Source organism: Globicephala melas, chromosome 13, assembly GCF_963455315.2.
Source record: "Globicephala melas chromosome 13, mGloMel1.2, whole genome shotgun sequence".
Taxonomy (NCBI): Eukaryota; Metazoa; Chordata; class Mammalia; order Artiodactyla; family Delphinidae; genus Globicephala; species Globicephala melas.
Window position 1 is genome coordinate 39,749,258 of NC_083326.1, and position 17,938 is coordinate 39,767,195.

The 17,938-nt window shown below is 37.6% G+C and overlaps 1 protein-coding gene across 4 annotated transcripts in view; it reads right to left on the bottom strand.

The window, feature by feature from the left end:
- The window catches only part of MAPRE2 (microtubule associated protein RP/EB family member 2), a 162,243-nt gene that overhangs the window by 36,657 nt on the left and 107,648 nt on the right, over positions 1 to 17,938 (bottom strand). For all 4 annotated transcript variants that reach the window (XM_060310151.1, XM_030876524.2, XM_030876523.2 and 1 more), the window contains one exon: positions 1,627 to 1,772. In XM_060310151.1, the coding sequence (XP_060166134.1) occupies positions 1,627 to 1,772 (146 nt within the window). The remainder of the gene's footprint in view (positions 1 to 1,626; positions 1,773 to 17,938) is intronic.

Consider the following 17,938-nt stretch of genomic DNA (forward strand, 5'->3'; position numbering starts at 1 on the left):
ATCCTAGTTCTCTAAGACAGGATTGAACCTGTGCCCTCGGCAGTGAAAGCTGGGAGTCCTAACCACTGGTCTGCCAGGGAATTCCCTATCTTCAAATTTCTTAACAATGGCTGACCCACTCTCTTGAGTGTACACTTCTACGGAGATATGGAGTCCCCAACTTTGTTACACAGCAAGTTCCGTCAATAAACGTATGAATGGGTGTTTCTTTCCTTTTTGATCTAGAAGCATGTATAGAAAAATGATACAGAAGTGTACAGAGAAGTGATGCTAATAAGGAAGAAGAATCTATATAACTCTGGTTTTGAATAAATACAGAAGGAGCTAATTGGAAATTAACCACAGCAAAGGATATCAAGTTGAAAAGGAGTCAAAAAATTAAAATGTTAAAGAGGATATATGTTTTGCAATAAAAATTGTGAGAAAATGAGAAGCCAAAATTTTCTTAATATTTTGATAAGAATGCTTTGATTTAGGAAGATATTAATTGCATAAATTAAAAAATATATACAGTTCAGCAAACTTTTCTTTCCTTTTTAACCTCTATCTCTTATAACCCAAAATTTAAATTTTTTTTTTTTTTTTTTTTTGCGGTATGCGGGCCTCTCACTGCTGTGGCCTCTCCCGTTGCGGAGCACAGGCTCTGGACGCGCAGGCTCAGTGGCCATGGCTCACGGGCCCAGCTGTTCCACGGCATGTGGGATCTTCTTGGACCGGGGCACGAACCCTTGCATCGGCAGGCAGACTCTCAACCACTGCGCCACCAGGGAAGCCCCCAAATTTAAATATTTATTTCCATAGCCTATTTATTGCTACTATCTATGAAAAGAAAACTTTCTATTTCTCCCCTGCTGTTTTTTCTCTTTTCCCTTATTCAAAATTCATTTCTTTCCAAACTATTCACTCCAAGAGCTATATCCTAAATAAAGACTATGAACGTAATATGTACTTGAATAGCAGGAAACATGCAGAGCCTGAAGGGGCTTCAGCAATAGTCCTCTATGGGGGAAAAAGGACTCTAGTCTAACTTCATTTGTATCACTCTAGAATAAAATTATGAAGTTCAAAGTGGGTGAAAGAATATTTTATGGACATTGAGTGAGAATCTGAGTGTATATACTGGACACTTTAACATGCAGTCCTCGCTTTAATTTCATAACCACAGGGAAGGGGGTTTTAGTCCCATTTTACAGATGGGTAAACTCAGACTCAAATAATTTAAATAACTTGCTCAAGTCATGGTGCTGGGATTCAAACCCGTGCCATTTCTACCGTACTATGCTATTTCTTTAAAGAAACAAAACACTCAAAGAACCACAGTGGCATCTGGCAAACATAAAAATTTCTCACCTGCAATGCTAATACAGAATAACAACATTTCAGCATTCATAATTTCTGTTAGCGTTTTTAGTCTAATGGCTACAAGTTTAGAAATCTCCTCAAATAAAAACCTCATGCAAATATGGGAAGTGAGGGTTGGTGCTTTATGCCCAGTACAGGACCCAACCTACTATAGTGATGTCAAGATATATCCCATTGACACATTTTTGGATGTTTGCATCTCTGCATAAAAACCATTTTAAGCAAAGACAATACATTTTATGGAGGTACAAGTGTGTCTCCTACCTTATCAACATTCATTCGCTTAAACGATGCTTGCAGAAGCTTAAAATTGTGAATGTACTCATGTTCCAACTTCGCTTGAAATTTTACTTTCTTCAAACTAATGCAGCCAGGAAAGAGCATGTCCATGAACTGGCAGTAGGCTGCTCCTGGAAAGAGACAAGAAAAGGACCAGTGTGAGTCTGACTGTACCACGTGCGACTGAGGGTTGCTGGGCAGGAGGGAGCTGGGAGCCCAGAGCCCTCAGCCCTCCTGCCGTGTGTGCTCCTCTCCTCATTGCACCCACATCTCCTCATCCACCAGGGGAGGGTGCTGGTGGGCAGGGACGTGCCTTGATGCAGCTCCTGCCACTTCCCCATCCCTAACCACTGTGGTACCGACGCTGTTCACCAGAGCATCACCAGATTCCACAAACAGTGAACAGAACTTCATTCTTCAACATCAAGGAAATCAGCATATGAACAACTCTTCTTAGCTTCTATCAGAAAAAAAAGGAACATATTTTTCCTTCCATCTAGCTGCTACTGGCTCCAAATCATTAAAATACATAAGAGAAAAATAGCAGAAAATTTCAACATGAGCAAACTACATGAAATATGGAGCTCAAAAAAATACGCATACGCCGCCCGAGCTGTTTTATGTCCACCCTGCAAAGTGACTGAGGTGAAACCGTTTAACGAAGCCAACTAACAACAAGAACAGTTGTATACCGATTTAATTTCAGTCCAGAGCAATGAGGTTCCTATATTAACGTGAAGGATGGAGACATGGAGACTCTGAAACTTACAGAAGTTCAGAGTCATGCCATTTATGACTGAGAAATAAAAATAACAGACATGTTCAATGAGTTCCCTGAGGAAACAGTCATAGAAAAAGGGATATTAGTAAGTCTTTCATATATATATATATATAAAAATTTTATGCAGATCTCTTAGATCATAACAATATCAACTAGAAAATCCCAGGAAGGTCATACACATCGACTCACAAAGGCTAAAGGCATTTAGAAATTCCAAGCCAGAATGATTATTTTTCTTTTACAAGTAGGAAAAGCAATTGAGTGGTGAGAATGGAACAAATGGCCATTTCTGTGTTCTTTCTTTCTTTGCTTCTCCAGATCTCTTGGTCTGTTTCCGTAACGTGTCAACGATATGCCTTTCTGAACGTAAAGGGCTCTCCTCCATCCTTCGGTATCAAGGTTTCTGTGAGGAGCCTTTCATTCTGTTTGGGCGACTCACCTTTACACAGGAAGAGCCCACTTGGTCTCTTATGTCAAATAGATGTTGAGCATCCTTTACTGAGATAGGAATCCCAGGAAAGAGGGAACCAGATATTAAGAATCTAAAGGCTGCTACAACAGGAAATGGTGGGGCAACTCATTATTTGTAGGCAAGAGTATAAAGTGATGAAATATAGGCCACAATAAACATTACCTCCAGAATCCTTATATCTGTGATGCTTCCTTTAGATGCCAATACCCTAAGTACAAACTGGTACTTTTGTAGTCAAGCAGATGGGTTCTCTTAAAAACAAGACAAAATAAAACAAACCAAAACAAAAAACACTGGAGGAGGTGAGAGAAGCATCAATCTTGGGGGGCATTCTTACAGCCATCATCCAATTATTCAGGTCCTCCTTTTGAAGCGCCACCAGATGGAGCCAATACCAAAAGCCATTCAACATGATTTTTATACAGATGGGGGTATCTACACACAAGTGTCTCATTACCTGCTCTTTAAAGAGTTATTTTCACTTTTGTAGTGGTTAGCATAAAATTTACTTATGGAGACACCGGTATCTATGTGTTCGTACAAATCCAGCAAGCAAATCTTCCAAATTTAAAAAGCAATAACAGCTTTTGAAACAAACAAAAAAAACCCCACCAAACTTGAATACAGAGCGTGAAGGAAGAAATGAAAAATCATCTCTGGTCTCATCATCCAGAGAAAACCACTGTTAATATTCTGGCATATAACATTCTATTTTTTAAAAAATTTAACAGACCATGGTTCCCTTTCTGGATCATTAAATATTCGCTACTGACATTTTTAATGGCCTTCTGATTTTTATATCATGCTTAGCAACTTTCCCAAGCCAAGATTACATAAATATTCATGTGTATTTTCCTTAAGTACTTTTATGGTCTCAAGTTTCACATTTACATTCTGAATAGACGTGGAATTTATTTTGGCCTATGATATAAAGGACGGTTCTAATTTTAGTTATTCCAAATGTTAGTGGAAATTTTTGGCTCCCCAGCATTTGGACACCTTCCTATCTGACTTGATGCACCAGGGCCCTGCCTCTCACCACAGTACCGAAAGTGGGCAGATATCCCTTTCCCAACACCCAGGGTAAGATGCAGGCCTGTGACCTAGGCTCTGCCTTTGGATGCTCTTGCCCGGGTCTCAGAGTCTTAAGGGAGTGAGTGAAACATGTAGGGATCATTAGAATTTGGTCATGGTGGCAGCAGTGAGATCTAGCAGATGCTTCAGGAGCACAGCAGCATCCTAACCATCCTAGTCCAGTGGCTCAAGGGAGGATCTATTCCTAGTTTCTTCACATCTTTTGGATGCTGTCACCTTCTGAGCTTGGTTCCCCACTGACTGTGAGAGCTGCCCAATGTGATTTCTGTAAATCTGTCTCTGCTTAAAGTTGCCAGAATTATTTTCTGCTATTTTCAACCACAATTGCTGACTAAGAAAGTTAGCTAGGTGTTGAACACTATAATTTCATAGATAATCTATACTTTTCCCACTGAGGAATCACTAATTTTACTCTCTCTCTGACTTTCCAAATACATGCATTTAAAGTGTCTTCAAGGTTTTTTTTTTTGGGGGGGCAGGTCCTGTCCCCATGATAGTTTCACAGTCTTCATTATTTAAATACATATATAATATGTATTACTATCTGTAGAATAATTTCTCCTCTCCTTTTTCTCAAAATTTTCTTAAATTCTGTCATGCATTCGTTCTTTCCATTATAATTTTGAATTATAATGGCATGAAGAAACTAGATCTTCATTCATGGCATGAAGAAACTAGATCTTAAAAATTTAGTCATTTATTGAGATAGCCTCATCCACCAGAGGGCAGACAGCAGAAGCAAGAAGAACTACAATCCAGCAGCCTGTGGAAAGAAAACCACATTGACAGAAAGACAGACAAAATGAAAAGACAGAGGGCTACGTACCAGATGAAGGAACAAGATAAAACCCCAGAAAAACAATTAAACGAAGTGGAGATAAACAACCTTCCAGAAAAATAGTTCAGAATAATGATAGTAAAGATGATCCAGGACCTAGGGAAAAGAATGGAGGCAAAGATGGAGAAAATGAAAGAAAGGTTTAACAAAGACCTAGAAGAATTAAAGAACAAACAAAGAGAGATGAACAATACAATAACTGAAATGAAAGATACACTAGAAGGAATCAATAGCAGAATAACTGAGGCAGAAGAATGGATAAGTGTCCTGGAAGACAGCATGGTGGAATACACTGCCGCAGAACAGAAAAAGGAAAAATAATGAAAAGAAATGAAGACAGCCTAAGAGACCTCTGGGACAATATTAAATGCACCAACATTCACATTGTAGGGGTCCCAGAAGGAGAAGAGAGAGAGAAAGGACCAGAGAAAATATATGAAGAGATGATAGTTGAAAACATCACTAACATGGGAAAGGAAATAGCCACCCAAGTCCAGGAAGTGCAGAGTCCCAGGCAGGATAAAGCCAAGGAGAAATACAACAAGACACATAGTAATAAAATTGACAAAAATTAAAGACAAAGAAAAATTATTAAAAGCAACAAGGGAAAAACAACAAATAACATATAAGGGAACTCCCATAACGTTAACAGCTGATTTCTCAGCAGAAATTCTGCAAGCCAGAAGGGAGTGGCATGATATATTTAAAGTGATGAAAGGGAAGAACCTACAACCAACATTACTCTACCCAGCAAGGATCTCATTCAGGTTCAACAGAGAAATCAAAAGCTTTACAGACAAGCAAAAGTGAAGAGAATTCAGCACCACCAAACCAGCTCTACAACAAATGCTAAAGGAACTTCTCTAAGTGGGAAACACAAGAGAAGAAAAGGACCTACAAAAACTAACCCAAAACATTTAAGAAAATGGTAGCAGGAATATACATATCGATAATTACCTTAAATGTGAATGAATTAAATGCTCCAACCAAAAGACACAGGCTCACTGAATGGATACAAAAACAAAACCCATATATATGCTGTCTATAAGACACCCACTTCGGACCCAGGGACAAATACAGACTGAAAGTGAGGGGACGGAAAAGATATTCCATGCAAATCGAAATGAAAAGAAAGCTGGAGTAGCAATACTCATATCAGATAAAATAGACTTTAAAATAAAGAATGTTACAAGAGACAAGGAAGGACACTACTAATGATCAAAGGATCAATTCAAGAAGAGGATAAAACAATTATAAATATATATGCACCCAATATAGGAGCAGCTCAATACATAAGGCAACTGCTAACAGCTATAAAAGAGGAAATCAACAGTAACACAGTAATAGTGGGGGACTTTAACACCTCACTTACACCAACAGACAGATAATTCAGAAGAAAATTAATAAGGAAACACAAGCTTTAAATGACACAATGGACCAGATAGATTTAACTGATATTTATAGGACATTCCATCCAAAAACAGCAGATTACACTTTCTTCTCAAGTGCACATGTAACATTCTCTAGGAGAACGTACACACATCTTGGGTCACAAATCAAGCCTCAGTAAACTGAAGAAAACTGAAATCATATCAAGTATCTTTTCTGACCACAGCGCTATGAGGTTAGAAATCAATTACAGGGAAAAATAACATAAAAAACACAAACACATGGAGGCTAAACAATACGTTACTAAATAACCAAGAGATCACTAAAGAAATCAAAGAGGAAATAAAAAAATACCTAGAGACAAATGACAATGAAAACACGATGACCCAAAACCTATGGGATGCAGCAAAAGCAGTTCTAAGAGGGAAGTTTATAGCAATACAATCCTACCTCAAGAAAGAAGGAAAATCTCAAATAAACAATCTAACCGTACACCCAAAGGAAGTAGAGAAAAAAGAACAAACAAAACCCAAAGTTAGTAGAAGGAAAGAATCATAAAGATCAGAGCAGAAATAAATGAAATAGAAACAGAAAACAATAGCAAAGATCAATAAAACTAAAAGCTGGTTCTTTGAGAAGATAAACAAAATTGATAAACCTTTAGCCAGACTCATCAGGAAAAAGAGGGAGAGGACTCAAATCAATAAACTTAGAAAAGAAAAAGGAGAAGTTACAACAGACAACGCAGAAATACAAAGCACCGTAAGAGACTACTACAAGCAACACTAAGCCAATAAAATGGACAACCTGGAAGACACGAACAAACTCTTAGAAAGGTATAACCTTCCAAGACTGAACCAGGAAGAAACAGAAAACATGAACAGACCAATCACAAGTAATGAAATTGAAACCATGATTAAAAACCTTCCAACAAACAAAACTCCAGTACCAGATGGCTCCACAGGTGAATTCTACCCAACATTTAAAGAGCTAACACCCATCCTTCTCAAACTCTTCCAAAAAACTGCAGACGAAGGAACACTCCCAAACTCATTCTACAAGGTCACCGTCACCCTGATATCAAAACCAGACAAAGATACTACAAAAAAAAGAAAATTACAGACCAATATCACTGATGAATATAGATGCAAAAATCCTCAACAAAATACCAGCAAACAGAATCCAAATACACATTAAAAGGATCATACACCATGAATAAGTGGGATTTATCCCAGGGATACAAGGATTCTTCAATATACGCAAATCAATCAACGTGATACACCATATTAACAAACTGAAGAATAAAAACCATATGATCATCTCAGTAGATGCAGAAAAAGCTTTTGACAAAATTCAACACCCATTTATGATAATAACTCCCCAGAAAGTGGGCACAGAGGGAACCTACCTCAACATAATCAAGGCCATATATGACAAACCCACAGCAAACATCATTCTCAATGGTGAAAAACTGAAAGCATTTCCTCTAAGATCAGGAAAAGACAAGGATGTCCACTCTCACCACTATTATTCAACATAGTTTTGGAAGTCCTAGCCACAGCAATCAGAGAAGAAAAAGAAATAAAAGGAATACAAATTGGAAAAGAAGAAATAAAACTGTCACTGTTTGCACATGACATGATACTATACATAGACAATCCTAAAGATGCCATCAGAAAACTACTAGAGCTAATCAATGAATCTGGTAAAGTTGCAGGATACAAAATTAATGCACAGAAATCTCTTGCATTCCTATACACTAACAACAAAAGATCAGAAAGAGAAATTAAGGAAACAATCCCATTCACCATTGCAACAAAAAGAATAAAATACCTAGGAATAAATCCACCTAAGGAGGTAAAAGACCTCTACTAGAAAACTATAAGACACTGATGAAAGAAATCAAAGATGACACAGATGGAGAGACACATACCATGTTCTTGCACTGGAAGAATCAATATTGTGAAAATGACTATACTACCCAAAGCAATCTACGGATTCAATGCAACCCCTATCAAATTACCAATGGCATTTTTTACAGAACTAGAACAAAAAATCTTAAAATTTGTATGGAGACACAAAAGACCCCGAAGAGCCAAAGCAGTCTTGAGGGGAAAAAACGGAGCCGGAGGAATCAGACTCCCTGACTTCAGACTATATTACAAAGCTACAGTAATCAAGACAATATGGTACTGGCAGAAAAACAGAAATGTAGATCAATGGAACAGGATTGAAAGCTCAGAATAAACTCATGCACATATGGTCACCTTATCTTTGATAAAAGAGGCAAGAATATACAATGGAGAAAAGACAGCCTCTTCAATAAGTAGTGCTGGAAAAACTGGACAGCTACATGTAAAAGAATTAAATCAGAACACTCCCTAACACCATACACAAAAATAAACTCAAAATGGATTCAAGACCTAAAAGTAAGACCGGACACTATAAAACTCTTAGAGGAAAACATAGGAAGAACACTCTGACATAAATCACAGCAAGATCTCTTTTGACCCACCTCCTAGACTAATGGAAATAAATACAAAAATAAACAAATGGGACCTAATGAAACTTAAAAGCTTTTGCACAGCAAAGGAAACTATAAACAAGATGAAAGACAATGCTCAGAATGCTCAGAAAATATTTGCAAATGAATCAACAGACAAAGGATTAATCTCCAAAGTATATAAACAGCTCAGGCAGCTCAATATTAAAAAAAACAAACAATGCAATCAATAAATGGACAGAAGATCTACACAGACATTTCTCAAAAGAAGACATACAGATGGCCAAGAGGCACATGAAAAGATGCTCAACATCACTAATTATTAGAGAAATGCATATCCAAACTACAATGAGGTATCACCTCACAGCAGTTAGAATGGGCATCATAGAAAATCTACAAACAACAAATGCTGGAGAGGGTGTGGAGAAAAGGGAACCCTCTTGCACTGTTGGTGGGAATGTAAATTGATAGTAGCCATTATAGAGAACAGTATGGAGGTTCCTCAAAAAAATAAAATAGAATCATCGAATGACCCAGCAATCCCACTACTGGGCATATATCCTGAGAAAACCATAATTCAAAATGACACATGCACCCCAATGTTCATTGCAGCTCTATTTACAATAGCCAGGTCATGGAAGCAACCTAAATACCCATCAACAGACGAATGGATAAAGATGTGGTACATATATACAATGGAATATTACTCAGCCATGAAAAGGAATGAAATGGGGTCATTTGCAGAGATGTGGATGGACCTAGAGACTGTCATACAGATTGAAGTAAGTCAGAAAGAGAAAAAGTAATATCGAATATTAACACATATATGTGAAATCTAGAAAAATGGTACAGATGAACCAGTTTACAAGGCAGAGACAGAGATGTAGAGACAGAGATGTAGAGATAGAGACAGAGATGTAGAGAACAAACGTATGGACACCAAGGCGGGGAAAGCAGGGTCGGCAGGGGATGGTGGGATGAATTGGGAGGTTGGGCTTGACATATATACACTAATATGTATAAAATAGATAACTATTAAGAACCTGCTGTTTAAAAAAATAAATTCAAAAAAATTTAATCATTTATTATGTAATGATAGAGGTTTATTGAAATATAATTCATATACCATAAAGTTCAATCTTTTAAAGTTTATAATTCAGTGGTTTTTAATATATTCACAGAATCATGCACCTATCACCACTCTCTAATTCCAGAAGATTCTCATTAGCCCCCCACCTCCCCAAACAAACCCCATACATATTAGCAGCCACTCTTGATTCTCTCCTCCCACCGGACCCTGGTAACCACTAATCTATTTTCTGTCTCTACAGATTTACTTATTTTGGCCATTTCATATAAATGCAATCATAAAATACGTGGCCTTTGTGTCTAGTTTCACTCACTTAGCAAAATCTTTCCCAGGTTCATCCATGTTGTGGCACATATCAGAACGTCATATTCCTTTTTATGGCTGAATAATATTCCATTGTATGAATGTAACACATTTTATTGATTGAATCATCAGTTGATGAACATTTGAGTTGTTTTCACTCTGGGGCTATAAACATTCATGCAGATGATTTTGTGTGAACCTAATTTTCAATTCTCTTGGGATATACCTAGGAGTGGAAAATGGTACCACTGTGTTTTAACATTTTGAGGAACTGCCAGACTGTTTTCCAAAGCAGGTGCTCCATTTCACACTCCCACCAGCAACATATGAGGGTTCAAGTTTCTCCAGATCTTCACCAACACTTGTGTTTTTGATTCTAGCCATCTTAGTGTGTGTAAATTTTGATTTGATTTCCCTAATGGCTAATGATGTTGAACACCTTTTTCATATGCTTTTTTACCATTTGTATAACTTCTTTGGAGAAATGTTTATGCAAATCCTTTGCCCATTTTTAAAGTGGGTTAAATGCCTTTTTGTTGGTGAGTTATTAAGAGTTCTTTCTACATTTCGGATACAGGTCGCTTATCAGATATCTGATTTGCAAATATCTTCTCCTGTTCTGTGGACTGTCTTTTTCTTGATGGTATCCTTTGAAGCACAAAACTTTTTCATTTTGATGAAAACTTTATCCATTTTTTCTTTTGTTACTTGGCTTTCGTCACATCTAAGAAACCACTGCGTAATCCAAATGCATAATGATTTCACTTACATTTCTTCTAAAAGTTGTACAGTTTAGTTCTTACATTAAGGTCAATGATCCATTTTCAGTTATTTCTTCTACATGGTGTGAGGTTTGGATCCAAACTTCATTATTTTGCATGTGACCATTCAGTTATCCCAGCACCATTTAATTATCTTGGCACTCTTGTTAAAATCAATTCATTATAAATATATGGGTTTATTTCTGGACTCTCAGTTCTATTCCATCTATACACCTATCCTTGGGCCAGTAACACTGTCTTGATTACCGCAGGTCTGTAGTCAGTTTTGAAATCAAAAGTAGAAGTCCTGGAACTTTGTTCTTCCATTTGAAGATTGTTTCAGCTATTCTGGGTCCCACGAATTTACCTATTAATCTCAGAATCAGCTTGCCAATTTGTGTAAAAAGGTAGTTGACTACTTCTGCATCTCTATTCCTGCCCTGCAAATAGGTTCATCTGTACCATTTTTCTAGATTCAACACGGACACGGGGTGGGAGGGAAGGGGCGAATGGGATGAAATGGGAGATAGGAATTGACATATATACACTACCATGTGTAAAACAGATAGCTAGTGGGAACCTGCGGTATAGCACAGGGAGCTCAGCTTGCTGCTCTGTGGTGACCTAGATGGCTGGGATGGGGGGTGGGGTGGAAGGGAGGTCCAAGAAGGAGGGGATATATGTATACATATAGCTGATTCACTTTGTTGTACAGCAGACACTAACACAACATTGTAAAGCAACTATACCCCAATTAAAAAAAGAAAAAGAAAAAAAAAACACAGAATGTTCTTTGTGGGGAAAAAAAAAGTAGGTGAGATTTTGACAGGGACTGAATTGAATCTAGAGATTAATCTGGGGAGTACTGCCATCTTAACAACATAAAGTTTTCCAATCCACGAACATGAGATATCTTTCCACCTAAGTTCCTCCAATGATATTTTAAAGTTTTTAGTATATAAGTCTTATACTTCTTTGTTAAATTTATTCCTATTATATTCTCTTTAATGCTACTTTAAGTGGAATTGTACTCTTAATTTTATTTTTGGATAGTTAATTAATGTTAATAAGGTTGATTTTGGGGTACTGATCTTGTATCCACCAACCCTGCTTAACTGACTTATTAGTCGTAATAGTTTTTTGTTGGTTCCTTAGGATTTCTACATACAAGATCATGGCTCTGCAAACAGAGATAGTTTTACTTCTTTCTTTCTAAGCTGAATGCCTCATTTCTTTTTCTTGCCCAATTGCCCTGGCCAGAACCTCTAGTAAAATGTTGAATAGAAGTGCCAGGAGTGGACATCCTGTCCCGTTCCTTGTCTTAGTGGGGAAGCATCTATTCACTGCTAAGTATGATAATAGCTATGGGTTTTTCATAGATAGCATTATTATCACACTGAGGAAGTTTCCTTCTATTCCTAGTTTTAGTGTTTTTAATCATGAAAGGGTATTGAATTTTGTCAAATGCTTCTTTAAATATCCACTGAGAGTATCATGTGGCTTTTGTCCTTTATTCTATTAATATGGTGTATAACACTGATTGCTTTTCATATGTTAAGACAACCTTGCATTAATCCTATTTGATCATGGTGCATAATCCTTTTTATATGTTGCTGGATTTATTCTGCTAGTATTTTGTTGAGGACTTTTACGTCTATATTCATAAGAGATACTGGTCTATAGTTTTCTTGTGATGTCTTTGTTTGTTTGTTTGTTTTGGGCCACTCTGTGCCACATGTGCGATCTTAGTTCCCTAACCAGGGATCGAGCCCATGCCACCTGCATTGGAAGCATGGAGTCTTAACCAATGGACCGCCAGGGAAGTCCCTGGTTTTGTTATCAGGGTAATATTGGCCTCACAGAATGAGTTGTAAAGTGTTCCCCTCTCTTTTGCTTTTTGGAAGAGTTTTTAAAGGATTGGTGTTGGTTTTTCTTTAAATATTTGGTAGAATTCACTATTAAGTTATTTGGGCCTGGGCTTTTCTTTGTGGAAATTTGTATTGCAATTACTAATTCAATCTCTTGTTTTATAGGTCTATTCAGAATTTCTATTTAAGTAGTTTATGTCTTTCTAGGAATTTATCCATTTCATCTAGATTACTGAAAATTATTGATTTTTAAACATTTACTTCTATTGTTACAGAGTTATTACTCATGAGTGCTAATAAATTTCCAGTTATGTCTCTGGTTTTCTAGGGCGAAATCAATGCAGAAAGTAATGCCTTTGTTATACCATATATACATGTATATGGTATACAAAAAATATGTACCAACTACCTTTCCAACCACCATGGAGATAATAAAAATGGTTTCCTTCTTTGATTAATATGATCAGTCATAATCATTGATTTCCTAATGTTGAATCATCTTTGCATTCTTAGACTAGTCCTACTTGGTAATGTTTACAAAGTCTTCATTACAGTGCTGGTTTAGATTTGCAAACTCATAAGTGAGACTGTGTGCAACATTTATTGTGTGCTTTTGTCTTATTTTCTTATGGCTCTTTTAAGTTTAAAAAATAAATATAAAATATGGGAGGGACTTCCCTGGTGGTGCAGTGGTTGGGAATCCGCCTGCCAATGCAGGGGACACAGGTTCGAGCCCTGGTCCGGGAAGATCCCACATGCCGTGGAGCAACTAAGCCCATGTGCCACAACTACTGAGCCTGCGCTCTAGAGTCCACGAGCCACAACTACTGAGCCTGCATGCCACAACTACTGAAGCCCACGCGCCTAGAGCCCGTGCTCCGCAACAAGAAAAGCCACCACAATGAGAAGCCCACACACCGCAATGAAGAGTAGCCCCCACTCACCGCAACTAGAGAAAGCCTGCACGCAGCAACGAAGACCCAACGCAGCCAAAAATACATAAATAAGTAAATAAATAAATAAATTTAAAAAAATTAAATAAAAACTTGAGTGCTAAAGTTAAAAAAAATTTTGATTAGAATCCTAACTGCACAACTTGCTACCTGTATGTCCTGGGCTTTTCACACCTTCCCTATGCATTTCAGAGCCCCATGAGCATCAAATAAGCTGACTAATTTTTTCAATAAACAATGAAGAAAGGGTGGATCACATTAAGATTTCCAGTAAATGGTATGTTATATGATCATTTAGGTATAATATCGTATGCCATCTTCTAGAGTCAAAGGAGCCTCTGAGAATTTTTAAGAATTATCTTATTGACTTTGTGAACTATGCTAAAGATTTCTTGCTATTGCCTCTGGTTATGTCCATTTGGGTATTTTCAACTTCCATTCCTCAAATATCTAGTGCTTAAAGAGACATCAGGAAAAGGATACCTTGACATTAATTTTTGCTACTAAGAACATCATCAGTGGTTCTTGCAGAGCAGGAAACCATACTCAGGCATAACCTGAACAAGGCTGCCATATTCTGATTCCCATCAAAGGTCGACCCGCCACCTCTTCTCTGGATCACGTCTCCCCTCCCATTCTCGTTGATGTCATTCCTGCAACTATCCTCACTCTCTCTTGCAATGTCAATTTCTTTCCATATGGACTGTTCTTAACATGTGCAAACATGCTCTAGTATCATGTGACTGACAAAATAAGATTAAAAAGCTTCCTTAACTCCACATGATCCATTAGCTATTATGCTATTTATCTCCTCCTATACACAGCAAAACTTGACAAAACTGTCTATTTCCATTGTTTCATCTACCATTCAAATCAGTTCTGTTGTCTTCCAATCTTACCCTGTTCTGGTCAAGGCCACCAATAGCTTCTCTGTTACTGAATCTAACAGTCACTTTTCTTTCTTCATCCAACTCAACCTCTGAATAGTATTTGGCTCTGGTGACCACTCCCTCCTTGAAATTCTGTATTTTATTCCTTAATTAGACAAAATGGGTACCAACTAACTTGAAAATTCAGGAATCACTGCCATTGTCCTGAAAGTCTAGCCAGCCACAAATTAGAATGCTCCTCATTGAGAGGTGTAGAGATTTTGGGGTCATTTCATTAATCTCGCAATAATGTGGGCCTACATTTTACACAGATCCCACTTTCATCGAATTATGCCAAGGCTGCCGTTATTCATGTACTGCCCCTTGCTAAGGATTCCACAGTGGTTCCTATGAAACCACTACAAAATCCAAACTCCTTCACTGGCATGCAGTGTCCTGTGACCAGGCCTCTGTCCACCTCTCCCTGGAAGCTCCTTTCACACTGGCTTCCTTGTTACTCCATGTTCTTGCTATTCAGATCAAGGCTTGGACGTCACTTCCTCAGAGAGGTCCTTCCTGACCATCTGAAGTCACCCGCCAGTTACTCTACCACCTCATCTAGTTTTATGTCTAGTATTTTACTGTTAACTCATATGTTGGTTTGTGGTTTACTGCCCCCCTCACTGGAATGTAGGTTTCAAGAGAGTCTGCACTTTAATCGATCTTGGTCCCCTCTGTATCCAAGCCTTTACTGCAGTACCTGCCATAGTGTGGGCTTCAATAAACATCCGGTTAATGAATGGAGGTCTACAAGTTGTGTAGCAGTTGAACCACAACAAGAGATGGTAAATGATAAAATTCTAATGTTACCAAAGCCCCAAATATGAGGTATTCCTGGAAGAGTTGCTACATATTCTTTTAAAAATTGATGGGGTATGAATACATTAAAAACAGAACAAAATAAAACAAACAAACAAAAACCTAACCAAAACAAGAGCCACTCTGGAAATCAGTCTTCGGTAAAGTGAAAAATAAGCTTCAAAAGGCAAAATATTAGATATCACACCAAAGTAGAAGCATTCCAAATTGTAGGATGTTGTGTTCACCAAGAGATTAACTATGATGGGCTATGCTCTAAGCCTATCAGCTCAAGGTGCTACTGCAGTTATGAAGGTCAGCAAGATTCTGGAAATAATCAGGAAATGAGTAGAAAAAGGGAAAAGATTCTGTCTTTGTACAGTGCCATGCTATGCCTGTGCCTATAGTCCTAAGGATCGTTTCAGTTGTTATATATCAAAAGTGACATAATGGAGCTGAAAAACTTGGGGATAGGAATCTAAAAGGAACAGTTGGGGCACTGTATAAAGGCAGAACTCAAAAATGAATCTCCACACTCAAAAGATTTGAGGACGTTATGATTTCCGTGTATGAAATCATGAAAAGCATGAGAAGACAAATCATCTCATTTTTACCAGATCCCAGGACCTCAGGAGAAGAATATCAGGATAAACTGACATTTTTAAAAGGAAAATTTCAGATAACAAAAGGGAAAGGAAATATTACTTTATAAGTTTATGGACTGCATTATGGCAAGAAATATAAGAAATGAAAACACCTACATTTGTATAAAATCTATTAAAGCTTCCATATCTATTTTAAACATTCTGAACCCCACAGAGATAAGTATTTTTAATTATCATCATCCTATTTTAGAGACTTGGGAACAGGCTCAGAAAGTCATTCAGCTAACAAAAGTAACAAAAGTAGAATTTACACTCTGTTCTGAACTCCAGTTAAAATTTTTTTTTCTTCTTCTCTATGCTGCTTCTAGGGATTATAAAATTTTAGGGTTCAAAGAGAGTTTAGAAAATTTGCTAGATTAGAATTTTATAAGGAGTCACAAAGGAAACTGCAAGAGAACATATGAACCTTTCAGACTGACAGGAGGAGTGTCAGCCATACGTTTCCTCCTCATAGAACAATCCTGGGCTAGACAGATAGCTCATTAATCTGCTCCAAGGTCATGGTTTTATATTTTAGTATATACACTCATAATAACTTTATTTTACATATATAGTGTATATGTGTAAATATAATAAGCACATCCTTTCTCAATAATATATTACTATTCACTTTGTTGTACACCTGTAACTAATACAACATTGTAAGTCAACTACACTCCAATAAAAATTAAAATAAGTAACATTCTATATTCCTTGAAAAAAAATATATTACTGCTGTCAAGATTTCACAGTACTCTCCCAGAAGTGGGACACAATCTGTGGAGAAGATATCAAGCTATTTTGGGTTCAGCCACGAACCGCTACTCAAATTGCCCATCTGATTTTCTCCCAGGCCAAATAAAACAAACAGCAGCCCTTATACAGAAAAGCCTATGTCACTGAGGTCTTCAGTTACTACTTTTCTACAATCTTACTTGGTACCGATGAAGGGTCAGAAGAAAAGAACGACAACGTCTATTCACTGGACACATCTATGCCATTATACCTTTAATTACAGAAATCATTACAGGCAAACAACTTTTTAAAAAGCTTATTCTCTCAAACTAATATCAGTGAGGACCAGGGAGGGAGCGGGAAGGATAGAGAACCAGACTGTCGGAACTTGGATCTAAGCCCCAATCATCTTGAACGGACTGTGACATGTCATCACACCCTTCTAAGCCAACAGTATTTCTAGCTGCAAAATGTCTGGTCTGGACAGATCTCTAAGCTCTAAAATTAGATGATTCTCTAATTCAAAGTCCATCACCAACTTGTCTTTTAAGGGATACTTGATATTTCTGCTAATTAGGATGCAACAATGTCTTTCATCCTCCCATGACTAAGACTTTTGCCAGCGCGCCTGCTTGTAGCCATCACCGTCCTTTGCCACAGTTGCTGTAAGAGCCAGGAGTACACAGCTGCACCTGGAGGGGTGCTCCCAGGAGCACCCAGTCATGCCCTTCCCAGATTATATCTTCCAGGTACTCCTCTCTGAGCTCTTGATATTAATACACTCAGCAACATAACCATATTTTCTGTCATCTTCAGCAGCTGACTATTAAATATCTTTCCTGTTAGAATATTGTTTTTACACATAATCACAAAATCATTTCAGTTCTGTTTTCGCATTAAGCCCCGTCTTTCCTGGAACTGATCTCACTGCAGAACTGCATATGTTACCAAAGCCCAAACCTCATGCTGAAGGCAGTATTTCCCTTTGGGAAATCAGGGCTTCCTAACGAGGAAAGTGAGGCTGCAAAACGCAGGGTTACATATTTCCAACACATCAGCAGAAATCGCTCTACCTACACAAACAGAAGCCTTGAAGAGCTTAATGGCAACTGTGAGATAATAATGCTCTGAAACATTA